This window comes from Grampus griseus (genome assembly GCF_964374135.1).
Source record: "Grampus griseus genome assembly, chromosome: 2".
Taxonomy (NCBI): Eukaryota; Metazoa; Chordata; class Mammalia; order Artiodactyla; family Delphinidae; genus Grampus; species Grampus griseus.
In genome coordinates, this window is record NC_139018.1 from 646,781 (window position 1) to 661,985 (window position 15,205).

General features: G+C 54.4%; 1 protein-coding gene across 8 annotated transcripts in view; it reads left to right on the forward strand.

The window, feature by feature from the left end:
• Positions 1 to 6,878: 6,878 nt before the first annotated feature.
• BRF1 (BRF1 general transcription factor IIIB subunit) overlaps positions 6,879 to 15,205 on the forward strand; it is a gene marked incomplete at its 5' end in the record, with an annotated part of 71,371 nt that continues 63,044 nt past the window's right edge. For 6 of the 8 annotated variants that reach the window (XM_082681786.1, XM_082681787.1, XM_082681788.1 and 3 more), the window contains one exon: positions 6,879 to 7,062. In XM_082681786.1, the coding sequence (XP_082537912.1) occupies positions 6,879 to 7,062 (184 nt within the window). The remainder of the gene's footprint in view (positions 7,063 to 15,205) is intronic. The other 2 variants (XM_082681793.1, XM_082681792.1) reach the window with 2 other exon arrangements.

Sequence of the window (15,205 nt, forward strand, 5' to 3'; positions counted from 1 at the left end):
GGTGGGCCTAGCTGGCTGCTGAGAGCCACGGGTAGGTGGGCCTGGGAACGACCTTGGGTTTGGGGCAGGGGGAAGAGAGGAGTAAAAACCAGCTCAGGCTTGGAAACTGACAGTCTCCCAGGAGAACGAGCAAAATTCCTGAGGGGGAGATGCAGTACAGAAAGCAAAACAAACACACAAAGGAAAAAACGGGAGAGTGTCTGGGATGCAGAACGGTCAGGTGGGGAGCCTGGCCCTGTGTTGTACGCTGCAAAGGGACACTGAATCACACAGACACAGCACATCTCCCAGGAAACTTCAGGCACTGCGAACTAGTGAGAGTCCCCTGACAGGTCTGTCAAGGGGTAACTTTAGCTGGGATGGGGAGGAATTCACTGGAGGCACAGAGAGTGGCACATTCACCCCAAGGGCCACCTGCATGACATGGAGGGCGGGCATGAGCTCTGCGTGGCCAAGCCAGCCCAGAGGAGAGCGGGTGCAGGGTGGTCCTCGTCCAAGGAGGAAAACTTACCCATCCAGCGAATAACTAGTAGGTGTCTTCCCCTTTGGGGAAGATTACGTGTTTGTACGTAATATTAAATTTTGCAGTAGGCTGGAGGTTTGCAAAAACAGGTTCAGCTAAAAAAAAAAAGCAAAAAAATAACCCCAGCTATTCTACTAACATTGCATGCTGATTTCTCTCATCCAGTATGACCCTGGCGCAGGGGCTGTGTCACCGCTGTGCTGTCCCCTCCCCAGGTCCTTTCCTTCTTGGGACATATATTGGAGTCACGGGGGTCAGCCAGGGCTTGGAGACATGAGGACATCCAGGGGACCCTGGGCTTTGACCTTGGGGTACACTCCCCAAGGAGGCCTGGTGCGGCATTCCTCTCTCAGACCTCTGGACCCGGAGCATGCACCTGAAGGGGGCCCTCAGTGTGGCCCCAGGAACTGTCAGGGGAGGCGACACCTTGGCTGTAGGCGGCCTCAGAGCCGGAGAACCTAGCACCCACGCGTCCTTAGATTCTTCATTTGTGCCAAGTCCAGTCCTTAATACCTTGGTCTTGATGACCGTCTTGCACTGGTGAGGATGGGGTGCTTCCAGCCTTGCTAAACTGTATGCGGCTGGCCGTTGCTCTCCCTGGCCCATCTCGGCACATCCCCAGGGGAAGGTCCTCCCGACAGTCGAGGAGACACCTTCTCTGAGCAGATGGAACCAGGAAAGCCTCTATGCCCGAAAGGCAGCAGCCACAGCCACACCCCTCCTCCCAAGGAGGCTCACTGGACCTGCGGACGTTCCAGATGTCTGGAGTCCAGGAGCTGTCCGGCGGCCGCAGAATTCAGGCGTGGAAGGAGCTGTAGAAAGGGGTCAGGCCCCCGTCACCCCGTCCACGGGAGGAACCAGAGAGATGCAGGTGGGGCAGGTGGCCCGCTACACCAGGGACCCCTCTCACCCCTGGTGGAGGCGGGAGCCTGTGACCCACTGTGCGTCGGCCCAGGAGGTGGGACACGAGGGCGCCGGCCCATGGCTTCTGTGGCGGAAGATGGACTGCCCCCCCCCTCAGTGGCACATGATGAGGGTGGGCAGAACAGACAGAGACAGGAGCCTGCGTTCTGGGTGGTCTGCGATCGTCACTGCAGTCTGTGGCACATACGCCATTTCCCCTGCTCTGCCCCCGCCAGTGCTGGGATGGAGATGCCATGACCTCTGCTATGCAGACGAGGAGACAGAAGCTTGGAGACCTCGCCCACGGGCACTGAGCTGCTGATTTTCAGGTGCAGTGATGGAAGCTTGCGTGCCCAGCCCGGTCCTCTCACCTGTGCTGACCGCCACACGGTGGGGAAGTGTTGTGAATGTGTTACCGACCAGGGTTCTTGCCCTCCTTAGTCGACAGAAATTGATCAGAGGCCAGACAAGAAATTCACGCAAGGCTTTACTGGGGCCCCTGCTACAGCAGGGGAGAGGGAGAAGTAGCAGGCCCCCTTACTTGCTCCCCGACGTAGGGCAAGCTGGTTCCTTCTAACGGGTAAGGATAGGGGCGTGTCCAGGGGTCAGGCTGCAGGGGTGGCTGAGGTAGTTTGCCTGCCCTCGGGCGGTGCTGTGTGCAGCAGGCATGCGCAGTACCCTGCTTTTGCGCTGGGCTCTTCAGAAGCATCAGCTGGGCTTTTTGGTCTTTTTGTATCTTGTTGTCCATAATTTGCCCCAGCTGTTTGCATGCACACATTTATTTTCAGTCCCTTATAGTTTCTTTGTATTTCGTTGCCGGAGGAGAGGTGTGTCCAGGTGCAAGCCCTGCAGCAAAGGGTCCCAGGTCCCAGCCCATCTCAAATGTACCCGAGATGTGTTTTAATCAGGTGTGGTAAGGTGACAGACACAGAGACAACTGCCTTTGAAAGAAGGTGCCTGAAAAGCAGGAAGGCAGAGAACGCTGCAAAGCCTGGAGTAAAGCTTGGAACCCTATCAGCGCCTGATTGCATCAAGGTATAGGTCGCCCCCACCTGTGTGACTGACCGAAGGAAAATAAATTCTCTCTGAATAACAAAAACATCTCTGAGCCTCACAGTTTTTCTTTACAACGATCATCATTTAGTCCAAAATTACCAGGTGTGCCAGGAAACGATTTCACATAAGCCAAGAAAAACGACAGACATAAATCGTTAGGTCACCAATATTGGAATGATTAGAATGAACCTTAAAAGGTGATTAATATATTCAAGAAAATAAATTTTAAAAATGGAGAATTTCATCAGAGAATTGAAATCTAAAGAAAAATAATCATGAAAATTCTAGAACTGAAATATAAAATAGCTGAAATGAACAACAGAATAGATGGTTTCAAAAGCAGATTACACACAGCAGAAGAGAGGATTAGTGAAATGAAAATTATGTAAGTAGAAAATACCCAGATGGAAACAAGGAGGGGAGAAAAGAATTTAAAATACAGAGTATAGTATGAGGAACGTGAGCAACAGAATAGATGGTTTTAAAAGCAGATTACACAGAGCAGAAGAGAGGATTGGTGAAATGGAAATTACATAAGTAGAAAATACCCAGATGGAAACAAGAAGGGGAAAAAAAAATGTGTCAAAATACAGAGGCATATAGGACATAGCAAAAATCTAACATGGGTGTAATTGGAATCCTAGAAAGAGATTTAAAAATTTTAAAAGCATCCAGGAAAAAAATTGTAGCTTAACTTCAAAGTGCAACAAAACAGATAAAAAACAGACTTTTTCAACAGAAATGATGCAAAGAAGACCATGGAATGAGCCTTGAAATTGAAGGGAAATGACTGACAGTTTCCAATTCTATCTTGGTTGCCGGCAGCGCGGCCACTCCCGCAGGGCCCTGTCCCCTCTCCAGCTGCTCAGCTGCTCCCACCTGTGTCCCACCACCGAGGGCAGCGGCCAGGCTGCAGGGTCCCTCGTGCACTCTACACTCGTCAAGCCCCCCACACCCTCTCATATCCCCACCTCGGGCGTCCACACCGAGGATTCCGGCAGCTGGGCAGGTTCCCAGCCAGGGCGAGGGGCGGGCTCCCTCCTCCAGGCGCCCCCATCTCTCCTCACAAGACCCCGGGGTCGACCCCCCACTCCTCTCCCCGAGGGATGGGGAGGAGAAAAGCCACCTGCCCCTAGGACTCCCTGCAAGGCAGGCAGGTGTCTCTCCAGCCCCCCCCCCGCCCCCCAGGCCTGCAGCCTGCACCTCGGCCTCGGGAGGGAGGTGCCCTCCAGCCTGGTGCTCCAGGTGGGGCCTGGGAGCCCACTGCTCTGACTCGGGGCCCAGCTGGCTGGGGAGCCCCGCCCCATGCCCGGGCAGCCTCTCCTCCTTCCCTCTATTGGGTGACAGGTGTGGGAGGGAGACAGCCGTCCAGCGTCCTCCGCATCTGCTCGTCCGGGGCTGGCCTGGCTCTCTGCTCTGGACACTTCCCTCCTCTGTGTGGGTCGCGAGGCACTCTCGGGCTCCCGGACCCCAGGTCTCTCCCGCGCTGGCTGCAGTGGGGTCCCCGCGCTGTTCCCCCTCCCTCGGAAGCCTGCAGGGGTCTGGGCGCCCAGGGTGGCGCTGGACGTCTGGTGCCCCGTGTGTGTGTCAGGTCGGGTCAGGGGGGCGGCCGGTGGCGCTTTTAAACATGTTCCGGGTCCTCCTCCCTCGGGTGTGGGCAGGACGCCCAGGTGGAGCTGGTGCAGCGACGGCACTGGCAGGTTGGTCAGCCAAGCCTCGCAGCTCCTGTCCTGCGGGTCCCGGCCCCCGGCGCCCCTGTGAGGACGCTGTGGGGGCTGCCGGGTGAGGCGCTCAGGCCCCACCAGGAGCCACGTGAGGGAGCTTGGAGGCAGAGCCCCTAGTTCCGGCCAAGTCTTCAGAGGTCGCGGCCCTGGCCGACACTTTGGCCGTGACCTCGGGAGACCCCAGGCCAGAACTGTCCCACGAAGCCTCTCCCAGACCCCTGACCCACGGAAACTGTGAGATGATAAGTTTGTCATTTGAAGCCGCGAACTTTTGTGGTTATTTGTGAGACAGCAATTGATAATGAGCATACAAAAAGTTGGCCAAAATGTGGAACAGTATTGAACTAGGAGACAGTAATTTCATGGGACAATTTTGGGGATCAGTTTGCCCATGTGTGGTGTGTTGAGCGTAGGAATACTCTGCGCTCCAGTGATGCCCCTTGGGGAACATCCATGTGTGCATGGGGGCACGAAGACAAGGGTCATCACTGCAGCAACCTCTGTTTCCTCAGCATGAGACCGGTGACCAAAATTCTGCTCTGTCCTTCCAACAAAAGACTATGTTGTCCCGACCATACATGCACTGTCTTCTAGCTTAACCGGCTCGACTGTCCACACCCTGCGGTGAGGGTGGCCACCTGCAGGGTGAGGCGATGATGAGCCACACATCAATGGGGCTCAGAGGCCAGGCACCCTCCCATCATGACAGAGATCCACTGCAGGTTTACAATACCCTCTTGTATCTTATTCCAGGAGTCATTGCAGTTCTGTTTCTAAGTTCAGCATTTAATGCCATTTGGGATTTATTTTTAGAACAGGGTGAGGTCGGGGCTCAATTTACCCTTTTCCTCCTCTAAATGGAAACCCCAGCCCCACTGAAAAGTCTGTCTTTTCCACAATGATTGAGGCCCCTAAATTTCCGTGTATAGTTGGGTTTGTTTCTGGACTCCTGGTTTTATTCCACTTGTCCCTGTACAAATACCTCGTGGTTTAATGGATGTAATTTGATATAATACTTTGATATACAGAAGGGCAATTTTCCTCTTCTTTTAGAATTTTCTTTTTTTTTTTAAATAAATTTATTTATGTATGGCTGCGTTGGGTCTTCGTTGCTGCGCATGGGCTTCCTCTAGTTGTGGTGAGTGGGGACTACTCTTCGTTGTGGTGCACAGGCTTCTCATTGCGGTGGCTTCTCTTGTTGCGGAGCACAGGCTCTAGGTGCGCAGGCTTCAGTAGTTGTGGCACACGGGCTCAGTAGCTGTGGCTCACGGGCTCTAGAGCGCAGGCTCAGTAGTTGTGGTGCACGAGCTTAGTTGCTCCACGGCATGTGGGATCTTCCCGGACCAGGGTTCAAACCCGTTTTCCTTGCATTGGCAGGTGGATTCTTAACCACTGCGCCACCAGGAAAGTCCTTTTTAGAATTTTCTTGACTGTTCTTGTGCAGTATCTCTTCCAGATGACTTTAGGGTCAGCTTATCAAGTCACTTGAAAATCCTGTTGACATTTTGGTGGGGATTAAATCGACTTTACAAACTGACTCGTGAAGATTTTAAGTATTTACAACATTGCTTTCAAGTGGGAATAAGGCATTTTCTAATTCAGTTAGAGCTCCTGTCAATCCTACAGTCAAGGTTTAACGGTTTTTGAAAAACGTGGTCTTGGGAGTTCCCCGTTGGCCTAGCGGTTAAAATTCTGGGCTTTCACTCCTGCGACCCGGGTTCGGTCCCTGTAACTAAAATGCCGCAAGCCGCGCGGCCAAAAAAAAAAAAAAAAAATGTCGTCTTGCACATTTCTTTTCAGGCTCATTCCCGGGGACCGCATGGGTGTTTCGGCGACCGTGAATGGCACCTGAAGGTAACTGAGGGCGCGGGTAGAGGGACACAGAAACGTGATGACACCGGTAACCACAGGTGGCACAAGTGACTGTCAGGGGGTGGGGAGACACGGGGGGGGGGTCCACACAACAGGGGGCGGGGTTGCATGGGGGCGTAAGGGCACCGCCAGACGGAGCCCGCGGAGCCACTAAGAGCCGCGGAGCCTGCCCACAAGCCCGGAGGGAGGGGCGGGCGGTGGCGGGCGGTGGCGGGCGGTGGCGGGCGGTCCCGGGCGAGGGTCTCCACCCTCAACCTGCGCCAATCCGTCGCAGAGCTCTGCTTCTCAGACCCCGCCTGAGGCCCCGCCCACAAGGCACGCCCACAGTCCCTGGTCCCGCCCATAAGGCCCTCAGGTCCCGCCCACCACTCCCCTGTTCTCGCTCCTAAGGCCCCGCCCACAAACCGCGGTCCCGCCCATCTGGCCCCGCCCCCGCAGGCCGCTCAGCCTTTCCTCCTGCTGCTGGCGCGCTGCCGTTGCGGACTGTAGGTCCCAAGTTCCGAGGCCTGGTGGCTGCGTCCTGGCCCGGAGGCCGCGGGTTCGAGTAGTCGCGTCTTCGCCGCGGCCCCGGAGCCCGTGCCCGTTCCGCGGGGCGCGACCGTGGCGGGCAGCGCCGTCCCGGCCCGCGCGGCGAATCTGCCGCTGCGAATCGGCGGGCTCGGCGGCGGCGGCCTCGCGAGAGTCTGGGCGGCGCGGACGCGGCTGCGGACGGGCCCGCGGACGGGCCCGGCGGACGCGCGGGCCGGCGGGCTGACTGGGGCCGGGGCCGGCGGGCGGGGGCCCGGCCTGGAGCCGCCGGCATGACTGGCCGCGTGTGCCGCGGCTGCGGCGGCACCGACATCGAGCTGGACGCGGCGCGCGGCGACGCCGTGTGCACCGGCTGCGGCTCGGTGCTCGAGGACAACATCATCGTGTCCGAGGTGCAGTTCGTGGAGAACAGCGGCGGAGGCTCGTCGGCCGTGGGCCAGTTCGTGTCGCTGGACGGTGGGTCCCGACGGGGCTGGTGGGGCGGAGGACCGCGTGGCCAGTGGCCTCCGTGCGTGTGCGGTTCTGGCTTTAGTAACGGAACTTACCGGAACAGGGGACAGGATGCGGCCTGGGGTCGGGGTCGTGGCCCATCCCCCTCAGCGCAGTCCCTTCGCTCCTTGGGGGGACAGTTGTTTGAATCTGGGGGTCGGGGACGTCAGCGCGTCCCCTCTCTCAGTCATCATAGTCGATCCAGCTCCTTTCGGGTTACAGTTGTATGAATTTAAACACATTTGGATTCGAGTAACACCACAGCGAGGATAGAGTTCCACAGCCCCACGCCTCCCCGCAGCGGCAGCTGCCCTCCGTCCCTGCAGTCTTGCCCTCCGTCCCTGGAACCAGCCCGTGGGCCACCTTCGGAGACTGGCATCTGTCCCTCAGCCCTGTGCCTTTGGGATTCGCCCAGGCTGTTGCGAGGATCTGGGCTCCTTCCTGTGCACGGCCCACGATTTGCTGAAGGACCTTTGGTTTGTTTCCAGTTGGGGGTGATTATGAATAGAGCTGCTAAAAACTTCGAGGATGGCTTCTTCCGTGGACATAGGTTTTTATTTCTCTAGGGTGGTTACCCAGGAGTGGATGGTAGCCGTATGTTTAACTTTATAACAAACCACCAAATGGATTTTCAATGTGGCTGGCACCGTTTTGCATTCTCACTAATTGCTTCACCAGAACTTGGTGTTGTCTCAGTATTTATATATATTTTGGGTGTGTTTTTAGTGTGTTGTGGTGCCTCATCTCCGTGTTGATGCATTTCCCTAATGCATAGTGATGTTAAACAGCATTTAATGTGCTTATTTGCCATCCCTTAATCCCCCTTGCTGAAATGTCTGTTCAAGTAGCTTTTTGCTCATTTTATATTCAGGTTGTTCGTTTCCTTACTGTTGAGTTTTGAGCATTCTTTAAATATTGTAGTTACAAGTCCTTTGTTAGATACGTGATTTGCAGAGCAGAAGTTTAAAATTTTGATTAAAAGTTTTAAAATTTGATGCAGTCCACTTTATTGATTTTTTTTCTTTCATGGATTGTACTTTTCTCTTGTTGCAGAGCATGGGCTCTAGGCACGCGGACTCAGTAGTTGTGGATCGTGGGCTCTCGAGCACAGGAGCAGTAGTTGTGGCACATGGGCTTAGTTGCTTCGCAGCATGTGGGATCTTTCCAGACCAGGGCTCGAACCCGTGTCCCGTGCATTGGCAGGCAGATTCTTAACCAGTGCGCCACGAGGGAAGCCCCCGGTAGTAAGTCTTGAAATCAGATGTTGTGATTCCTCCAGCTTTGCTCTTCCTTTTCAGAATTGTTTTCGTTATTGTAGTTCCCTTCCCTTTTCATTCAATTTTAGAATAAGTTTGTGTATATTTACAAAAAATCTTGCTGGGGCTTTGACTGGAATTGCATTAAATCTCTTGATAAATTTGGAGAGATTTGACATTTTTACTATATTGTGTCTTCCAGTCCATGAGCACAGATGTCTCTCCATTCATTAGGTTTCCTTTGATCTTCCATCATCGTTTGAAGTTTTCAGCATATAGCTCCTGTACATATTTTAGATGTTTACCTGAGACCCAAATAGAGCTGTTGTCAATAGTATTTTTCAGAAATTCAGTTTTCAGTTGTTCATGGCTGGCATATAGGAATACGGTTGATTTCTGCCATTGGCCTGTTTCCTGTGAGCTTGCTAAACTTATTAGTTCTAGGAGTATTTTTAAAAATAGATTCCTTGGGATTCTTGATGTAGACAATCATATTATCTATAAATAGGGGCTGTTTTCTTTCTTTTGTTTCTGTTTCTTGCTTTTGAGCAGATATGCTTGCCTTCTTCCCAGTCTTAGAGGGAAGCATTCACTCTCCTCCCACGCAATATGATGTTAGCTATAGGTTTTTGGTACCTGTTCTTCATCAGTAAAGTTGAGGAAGTTCTCTTTCCACTCCTAGTTCGCTGAAGTTTTTATCATGAGTGGATGATGAGTTTTGTTTTTCTTCCTTGGTCTGTCAGTGTGGCTGGTTTTTGAATGTTCAACGTGCTTTGCATTCCTAGGGTAAACCCAATTGATCACTGGGTATTATTCTTTGTATGTGTTGCTAAATTAGATTTGTTCATATTTTGTTGGGGATTCTTACATTTATGTTCATGTGGTATATTAGTGTGCAATTTTCTTGTAATGTCTTTGTCTGGCTTTGATATCAAGGTAATGCGCCTCCTGGAATGAGTTGGGAAATGTTCCCTTCTCTTCCGTTTTCTGGAAGGATTGTGTAGAATTGGTGTTATTTCTCCTTTGACTGTTTGGTGGAATCTACTGGTGTAGCTATCTGGGCCTGGAGGTTTCTTTTTCAGAAGTTTTTAATTACAGGTTCAGTTTCTTTAATAGTTGTAGGTTTTATTTATATTTTAGAGTATCTCTTTCATGTCGGGTGAGTTTGTCGTTTTGAGGATTTGGTCCATTTGATCTAAGTTGCTGAATTTATGCACGTAGAGTTGTTGGTACTATTCCCTTATTCTTTGGATGTCCGCAGGGTCTGTAGTGGTGTCTCATTTTCCTTTCAGATATTGGTGTTTTGCATCTTTCTCTCTTTTTCCCTTTATTTCTCCTGCTGGAAGTTTATCAATTTTTTTGATCTTTCCAAAGAACCGGTTTGGGGTTTCATTGCTTTTTTTCTCCTGTTTTCTGCATGGCACACGTCTTTGTGTTCTTTTTTTTGTTGTTCTTTGTTTTTTTTTCGTCTTTGTGTCCTTCCTGAGCAACTTCCTGGGACTGCTGTGGCGGAGTCTCCCTGGCACTGTGTTTGCAGCTTTGTCACATGTTGCCAAACTGCCCCCTCAGTCATCCAAGACTTTGATGCCTGTTGGGAAGAGAGTAACAACGACAGTAAGAAGGAATAATCATAGTAGCTGACACTTAGGGTTTCCCATGGGAGGCACTGTGCTGAGTGCATCCCTTGTACCTGATGACAGCCTGTCCTCACTGCAGACGACAAAGCTGGGTGCAGAGGAGTCCTGGACGTGAGAGATGTGCTGCCACCTGTGGGCAGTGACGTTGGTCCCACGGCCTGTGAGCACAGGCTCAGAGCTGGGTGCCCTTTGGTGGTGTGATTTAAAGGTGGTATGAACTCGGGCTGGCTCTGTCCGGTGGGCTCACTCTCTGGAGGGAAGCGCTGCAGGGGTTGTGGGTTCTCAGCTCCTGTGTAGAGGGCGGAGAGGGAGGGCCGAGGGGCGCCGCCTCCTCCAGCAGCCCCTCCCTCCCCTGGGTGGATCCCTCCCAGACTCCTGGCCTCCTCCCTTCCCCATCACAACAGCAGCCGCCCTGGTAGTCGGCTCTGGCTGCTGTCAGCCTGCCTGGTGCGGAGTGTATGCCCAGCTGGCCCCCCAGCTCTTCCTTCGCTCCAGCCTCATCCTGGAAGCTGGGCCTTCTCTCTGGGGTGCCCTTGTGCAGGGCCCAGGGCCGCTGTCTTTCTTAAGCGTTCTTGTTTACTCTTTGAGAAGGAGTGGTGGGTGGTTAGCTCCTCAGTTCACTTGAGAATATGTAAATTAGACGTCAGGGCCCTGTGGCCAGCGGCCCTGTCACCAGCTGGGTTTCTGACTGTGACCCAGGCCCAGGGTCCAGAGGCGAAGAATCCCAGTCCCCCTGGGTCCCCTGGTAGATGTTTGAGGATCGGCAAAGTGTGAGTCCAGGTTCCCAGGCTGGACTCGCAGAGTGGTGGCAGCTAGGGTGGTGCTGGGGACGCCTGGGCTGTGTCTTTCAGTTGATGGGCAGCTGGTGAGGGGATGGGCGTGGCTGAGGGAAGGGATGGATGTGAGGACTGCAGGATGGCAAGGTGGTGGGCAGAGCTGGGGCAGCTGGGCCTCTGCGGGCCTGAGGAGGGTCCTGCTGAGTCATGGGGGAAGGGCTCACCAGAGCGTCAAGGAGCTCAGGGGCAGAGTAGGGCTTCCTGGCACAGGCCCACGCCAGCATCCCGTCCCTGGTGTCGGTGCTGAAGGTCTCGAGGACAGCAGGTCTTTCCCCTGGGTGTCCCCTGCAGTTGATGGTGCACAGTGAGCCCGTGGGCCCCTCCTGGGAGCTGTACCTGCTGCTCCCCCAGGATGAAACCCAGAGGCAGAGGGAGCTCCTGCTTCCCTGGGTCCTTCCCTTCCTCTTCTGGGGTGCACCCCCATGGGTTCCATGACCACAGCTTTTAATCGCTGCAAACTTTGTCCCTGAAGTCAAGGTGTCTGTAAGTGCTAGTGTTCTCGTGGTTATGAGTAATGAGGTGCTTTCCATGCGTAAAACGATGAGGAAGGTTTGGTGCCCAGCTCTGGTGGGGGTGGAGCCTCTCTTGCTCGCTGGGGCAGCTCCCTGGGTCCTAAAGAACAGCAGACCCACCTGCCCTCTGCCTGGCTTGTGCCCTGCCCGGAGAGGGTTCTCTCGGGCACAGCCTACCAGGTGTCCTGGGCAAGCTCTGGTCCTGGAGTTTCAGAGGTTCTGCATCTCTGTTTCTATCTTGTGGCCCCTCAGAGCCCCACTGAGTCCCTGCGGGAAGGGACCTGCTCTCAGGAAATGGCCGAGTTTTGTCCTGGAGGCACTTGCGTGAGAGGAATGTTGTTCCTAAAATGTCATTTGCTGCTTTTATCACCTGCCATGCTGCATGCTGCGTGGTTTCCATAATCAGACTCTTAATCGTGACGAAACAGGCTCTTCAGTAGCTGTGTCTGGTTGACAGAAGTTTAGGCTGCCGCCACTGTTTAGCTGTTGATTCACCGACCGCAAGAGGTATGTGTCCAGCCACGGCCCCATGCCCGGGGCTCAATGTGGACTTGCTGAGTGTTTCGGGTGCCTTAGGGGAGTTATGCCAACGTCCGAGCTCAGGTCGAGGGGCCACTGGATTTCTCTTCCGTCCTGGAACCGCCCAGCTGGACCTCGTGCAGTTGTCCCCCCTTAAAAGGAGTTTCACAGCAGTGACAGAAACCCCTCACTTTAAATAAAATGAATACAGACTTAGGAAAGGTTTTGCTTACCCATGTGGGAGGGATCTGTGAGTGAACTGGAGGACGGGGCTTTGTGCTGCTTTTCTGTTTGTGGTCTTGGGGTGTTGGTGTTGCTGGCTTTGTCCTCAGTGCTCAGAGTGGCCGAGAAGCACCCCCCGCTCCCCCACCAAGTTGCAGGGGTCAGGCCTTTGCACCTTCTTGCTTTTGCAGCCACAGCTGGGAGGGGCACAGGTGCATCTGGGTGGAATTTCCGGCCCCTCCCCTGCTGTCCACAAGGGGGCAGTCTTGGCCCGGCTGTGCTGATAAGAACTGCAACTTCTACTTGTTAGATGTAGCTGGTTGTATCTTGTTTGTTACAGGATCTTGTTATAGAAAATACCAAATGTTTTTAGAAGTAGAGGGAATAATATGAAGGGCATCTGAAAGACAAGTACAGCGTGCATTGATGGTTTTGGTCAGAGGTGGTACTCAAGCTTTCTTTCACGCTTCAGGGGACCCTAGCCCCGTGGTGTTAGCTATTTGAGATTTGCTGAATAAGCACTTTTCATAGGCTCCACCACTGCTTTCCAGATGTTATCTACTGTAACCAAATCCCCAGTGGGTAGTATTTGTTGAATAAAAGAATATGCATCCATTTGGCAAGCAGGTTTTGACCTGCCCCCTCCCTTCCTCCAGCTGGCCGGACCTAGTAAGGCACCTTCCTTGCCAGGACTTAGTCCCCGTTTCTCTTGGGAGCACATGCAGGACTGAGGCTATGTACAAGGGCCTTGGAGAGCACCAGGGTGGTGTGTGTGTATATGTGAGCGTGTGTGAGTGTGCACGGGGGCAGGAAGCATCAGCTCCCAGAGCAGGTGGGGCCGGAGCAGCCCCAGGAAGCGTGACTGGGGCGTTGGGGAGAGACAGGGAAGGACAGCACCGCAGCAGGAAACAGAGGTCCTGGAAGTGCAGGGGGGAGCGCCTGCAGAGAGTGCAGGGGGGGAGTGAGGGGAGAGGGTGAGGGGAGGGCGTGACCTCTCAAGGTCTTGCAGTGCCTTTAACGCTCACCCAGAACGAGGCTCTGCTCTTACTCAGCAGCATCTTCGGGTGGCCTGCCCTGGTCGCTTCCCATCTGTGTCTAAGCAGGGAGAGGTGGCTGGGAGGAAGGCCCCCCAGGGTCCTCGCGCCTGGAAGGTGGGGCTTCAGGGGATTTATACCCTTACTTGTTCTTTTTCTAATGCAACAGTATTGTAATTGTTTGCTTAAAACATGTGCTGATTTCCGCTGAAACAATGTGGTGATTTTTTTTCCTTTTTCTCAAATAAAAGTTGGGCAGCACTGCACGCAGGTCAAAATGTGGCCGTCCTCGTCAGGGGGCTGAGGGGTTGTGGCCTTCTTCAGTGGTTCCTACGTCCAAAAGATCACAAATATAACAATCCTGAAGTGTATAAAAGCTGCCACAAAATAGGGGGGTACAAGATGCAGACCACCAGTCTCAGGCCGGTGAGCCCCTGGTCGGCTTCTGCAGACTCAGAGGTAACCCTGGAGTGTTGGAGGCTCCGCATTTCTGGGCCGGTGGACAGGTCTCCCCTGGGCCCTGCACTGCTCCTGGCCCTCTCCAGGCCCCCAGTGTGCCCTGCCTGGCCCTCTGCCTCCCTGCCCTCTATGGCCAGCTTCTTGAAGACACTAAGTTTGTGGTAACTTGTCAGGGCAGTGATAGAAAGCCAACACACCCAGGGTGACAGCAAAACCTTCCCCAGGCACCGCCACCTGTCCCCAGGCTCCACATCCTACTGTGAGAGAGCCATGGGCTCCCTGCCAGTACCCACTGGGGCCGGCGCCTAGACCCCACCATCGGACCACAGGAGTTGGTGGGGGACGCTGCCCAGTCCTGGGCCTCAGCCCCAGGGAAGCTGCTGAGGCGGGGACGCTGGGTGCTGGGGCCACCAGCCAGCCAGCCCCCTGCTATGCTCCCGGCTGCTTCCAGCTGCTCGTAGCCCACTAACTGCCCAGCCAGGCCTACTTGTTGCTCGTTTCAAAGTTTTCTTAGCCCATCTGATTTCTTTCTTTCCCAGCTGACCTTTAGAATCGTTTTGCTGAGATCTTTAAAGAATCTTGTTAGTGCTGGTTTGGGATTTGGTTGCAGTCACAGAGAAGCCGAAGGCCGACTTGTTCTCCGCTGTCTGTGCTGGTAGCCGGCCTATGGATGACCCAGAGGTCCCTGCTGGCCCCAGGAGGTGGGCCACGTGTTCTCCTCAGGGGCCTATTCTCAGACTTCAGTGATCTGGCTTCCCAGATCCCTGTCACTTCTGAGTTTCCATTTCATCCTCCAGCAGGCCCTGCACCCTTACCTCCCCCACGTGGCTAACAGTGTGGGGTCGTGTTCCCTAACTTCAGGAGCCTCTAATCCTTTGCTCTGTACTTCGTAACAGACACACTGGCCTGTGGGATGCGCAGCGCTTCCCCGCTCCCCCGCCTGTGCCTGGCCGCCTGCGCCCCTCACTTAGGCGTGGCGCTCGTTTGAAGATCGCGCTTCAGCGCTGGGGTTTGTAAGTCTGGTGAACAATCTGGATGTCCACCTGGCTGTCTTCACAGGGTATCAGGGCAGAAGTCCCCGCCCTGAAGCCTTGCAGAGTGGAGCACGTGAGACGTCCTGGGGGGGGCTTGCCGTTGGTGGGAGGTTCAGAACAGAGCGCCCGTAGGTGCAGCTATAGCTACGCGTTGGGTTCCAGGGCTTCCTAGGTTGCTGCTCTGTGGGCGGGCAGCACACAGATGGGTAGAGGTGCGAGCGTCTCCTGCAGACTGGCTCCTGCCCTCCCCCCCGCCCCCGGGGAGATGGATGCGATAATAAATGTGAATTGGCTGGCCCACGGGCCCGCAGAGGGCCAAGGTAAGGGGCTGGGCTGGGCCGGGCGAGGCCTGGGCCGTAGTTGGGAGAGCTGTGTGACAGTCTCTTCTGGGACATGGTTAGAGAATGCAGATGGGCATGGTCCACGCCCTCGGCTCCAGGTCAAGGCCACGACCCTGTCAGCAGGGCAGAGGTGTGAGTGGTGCGGTGAGATGCTCGCTGCTGCCTGCTGCTCTGAGTCTTGCTCCAGAGACACTGATGCACGAAAGGGCTGTTGACACAGATCTCTGCCCAGTGTCGGCTCATGAGTCTGATTTGTGTCT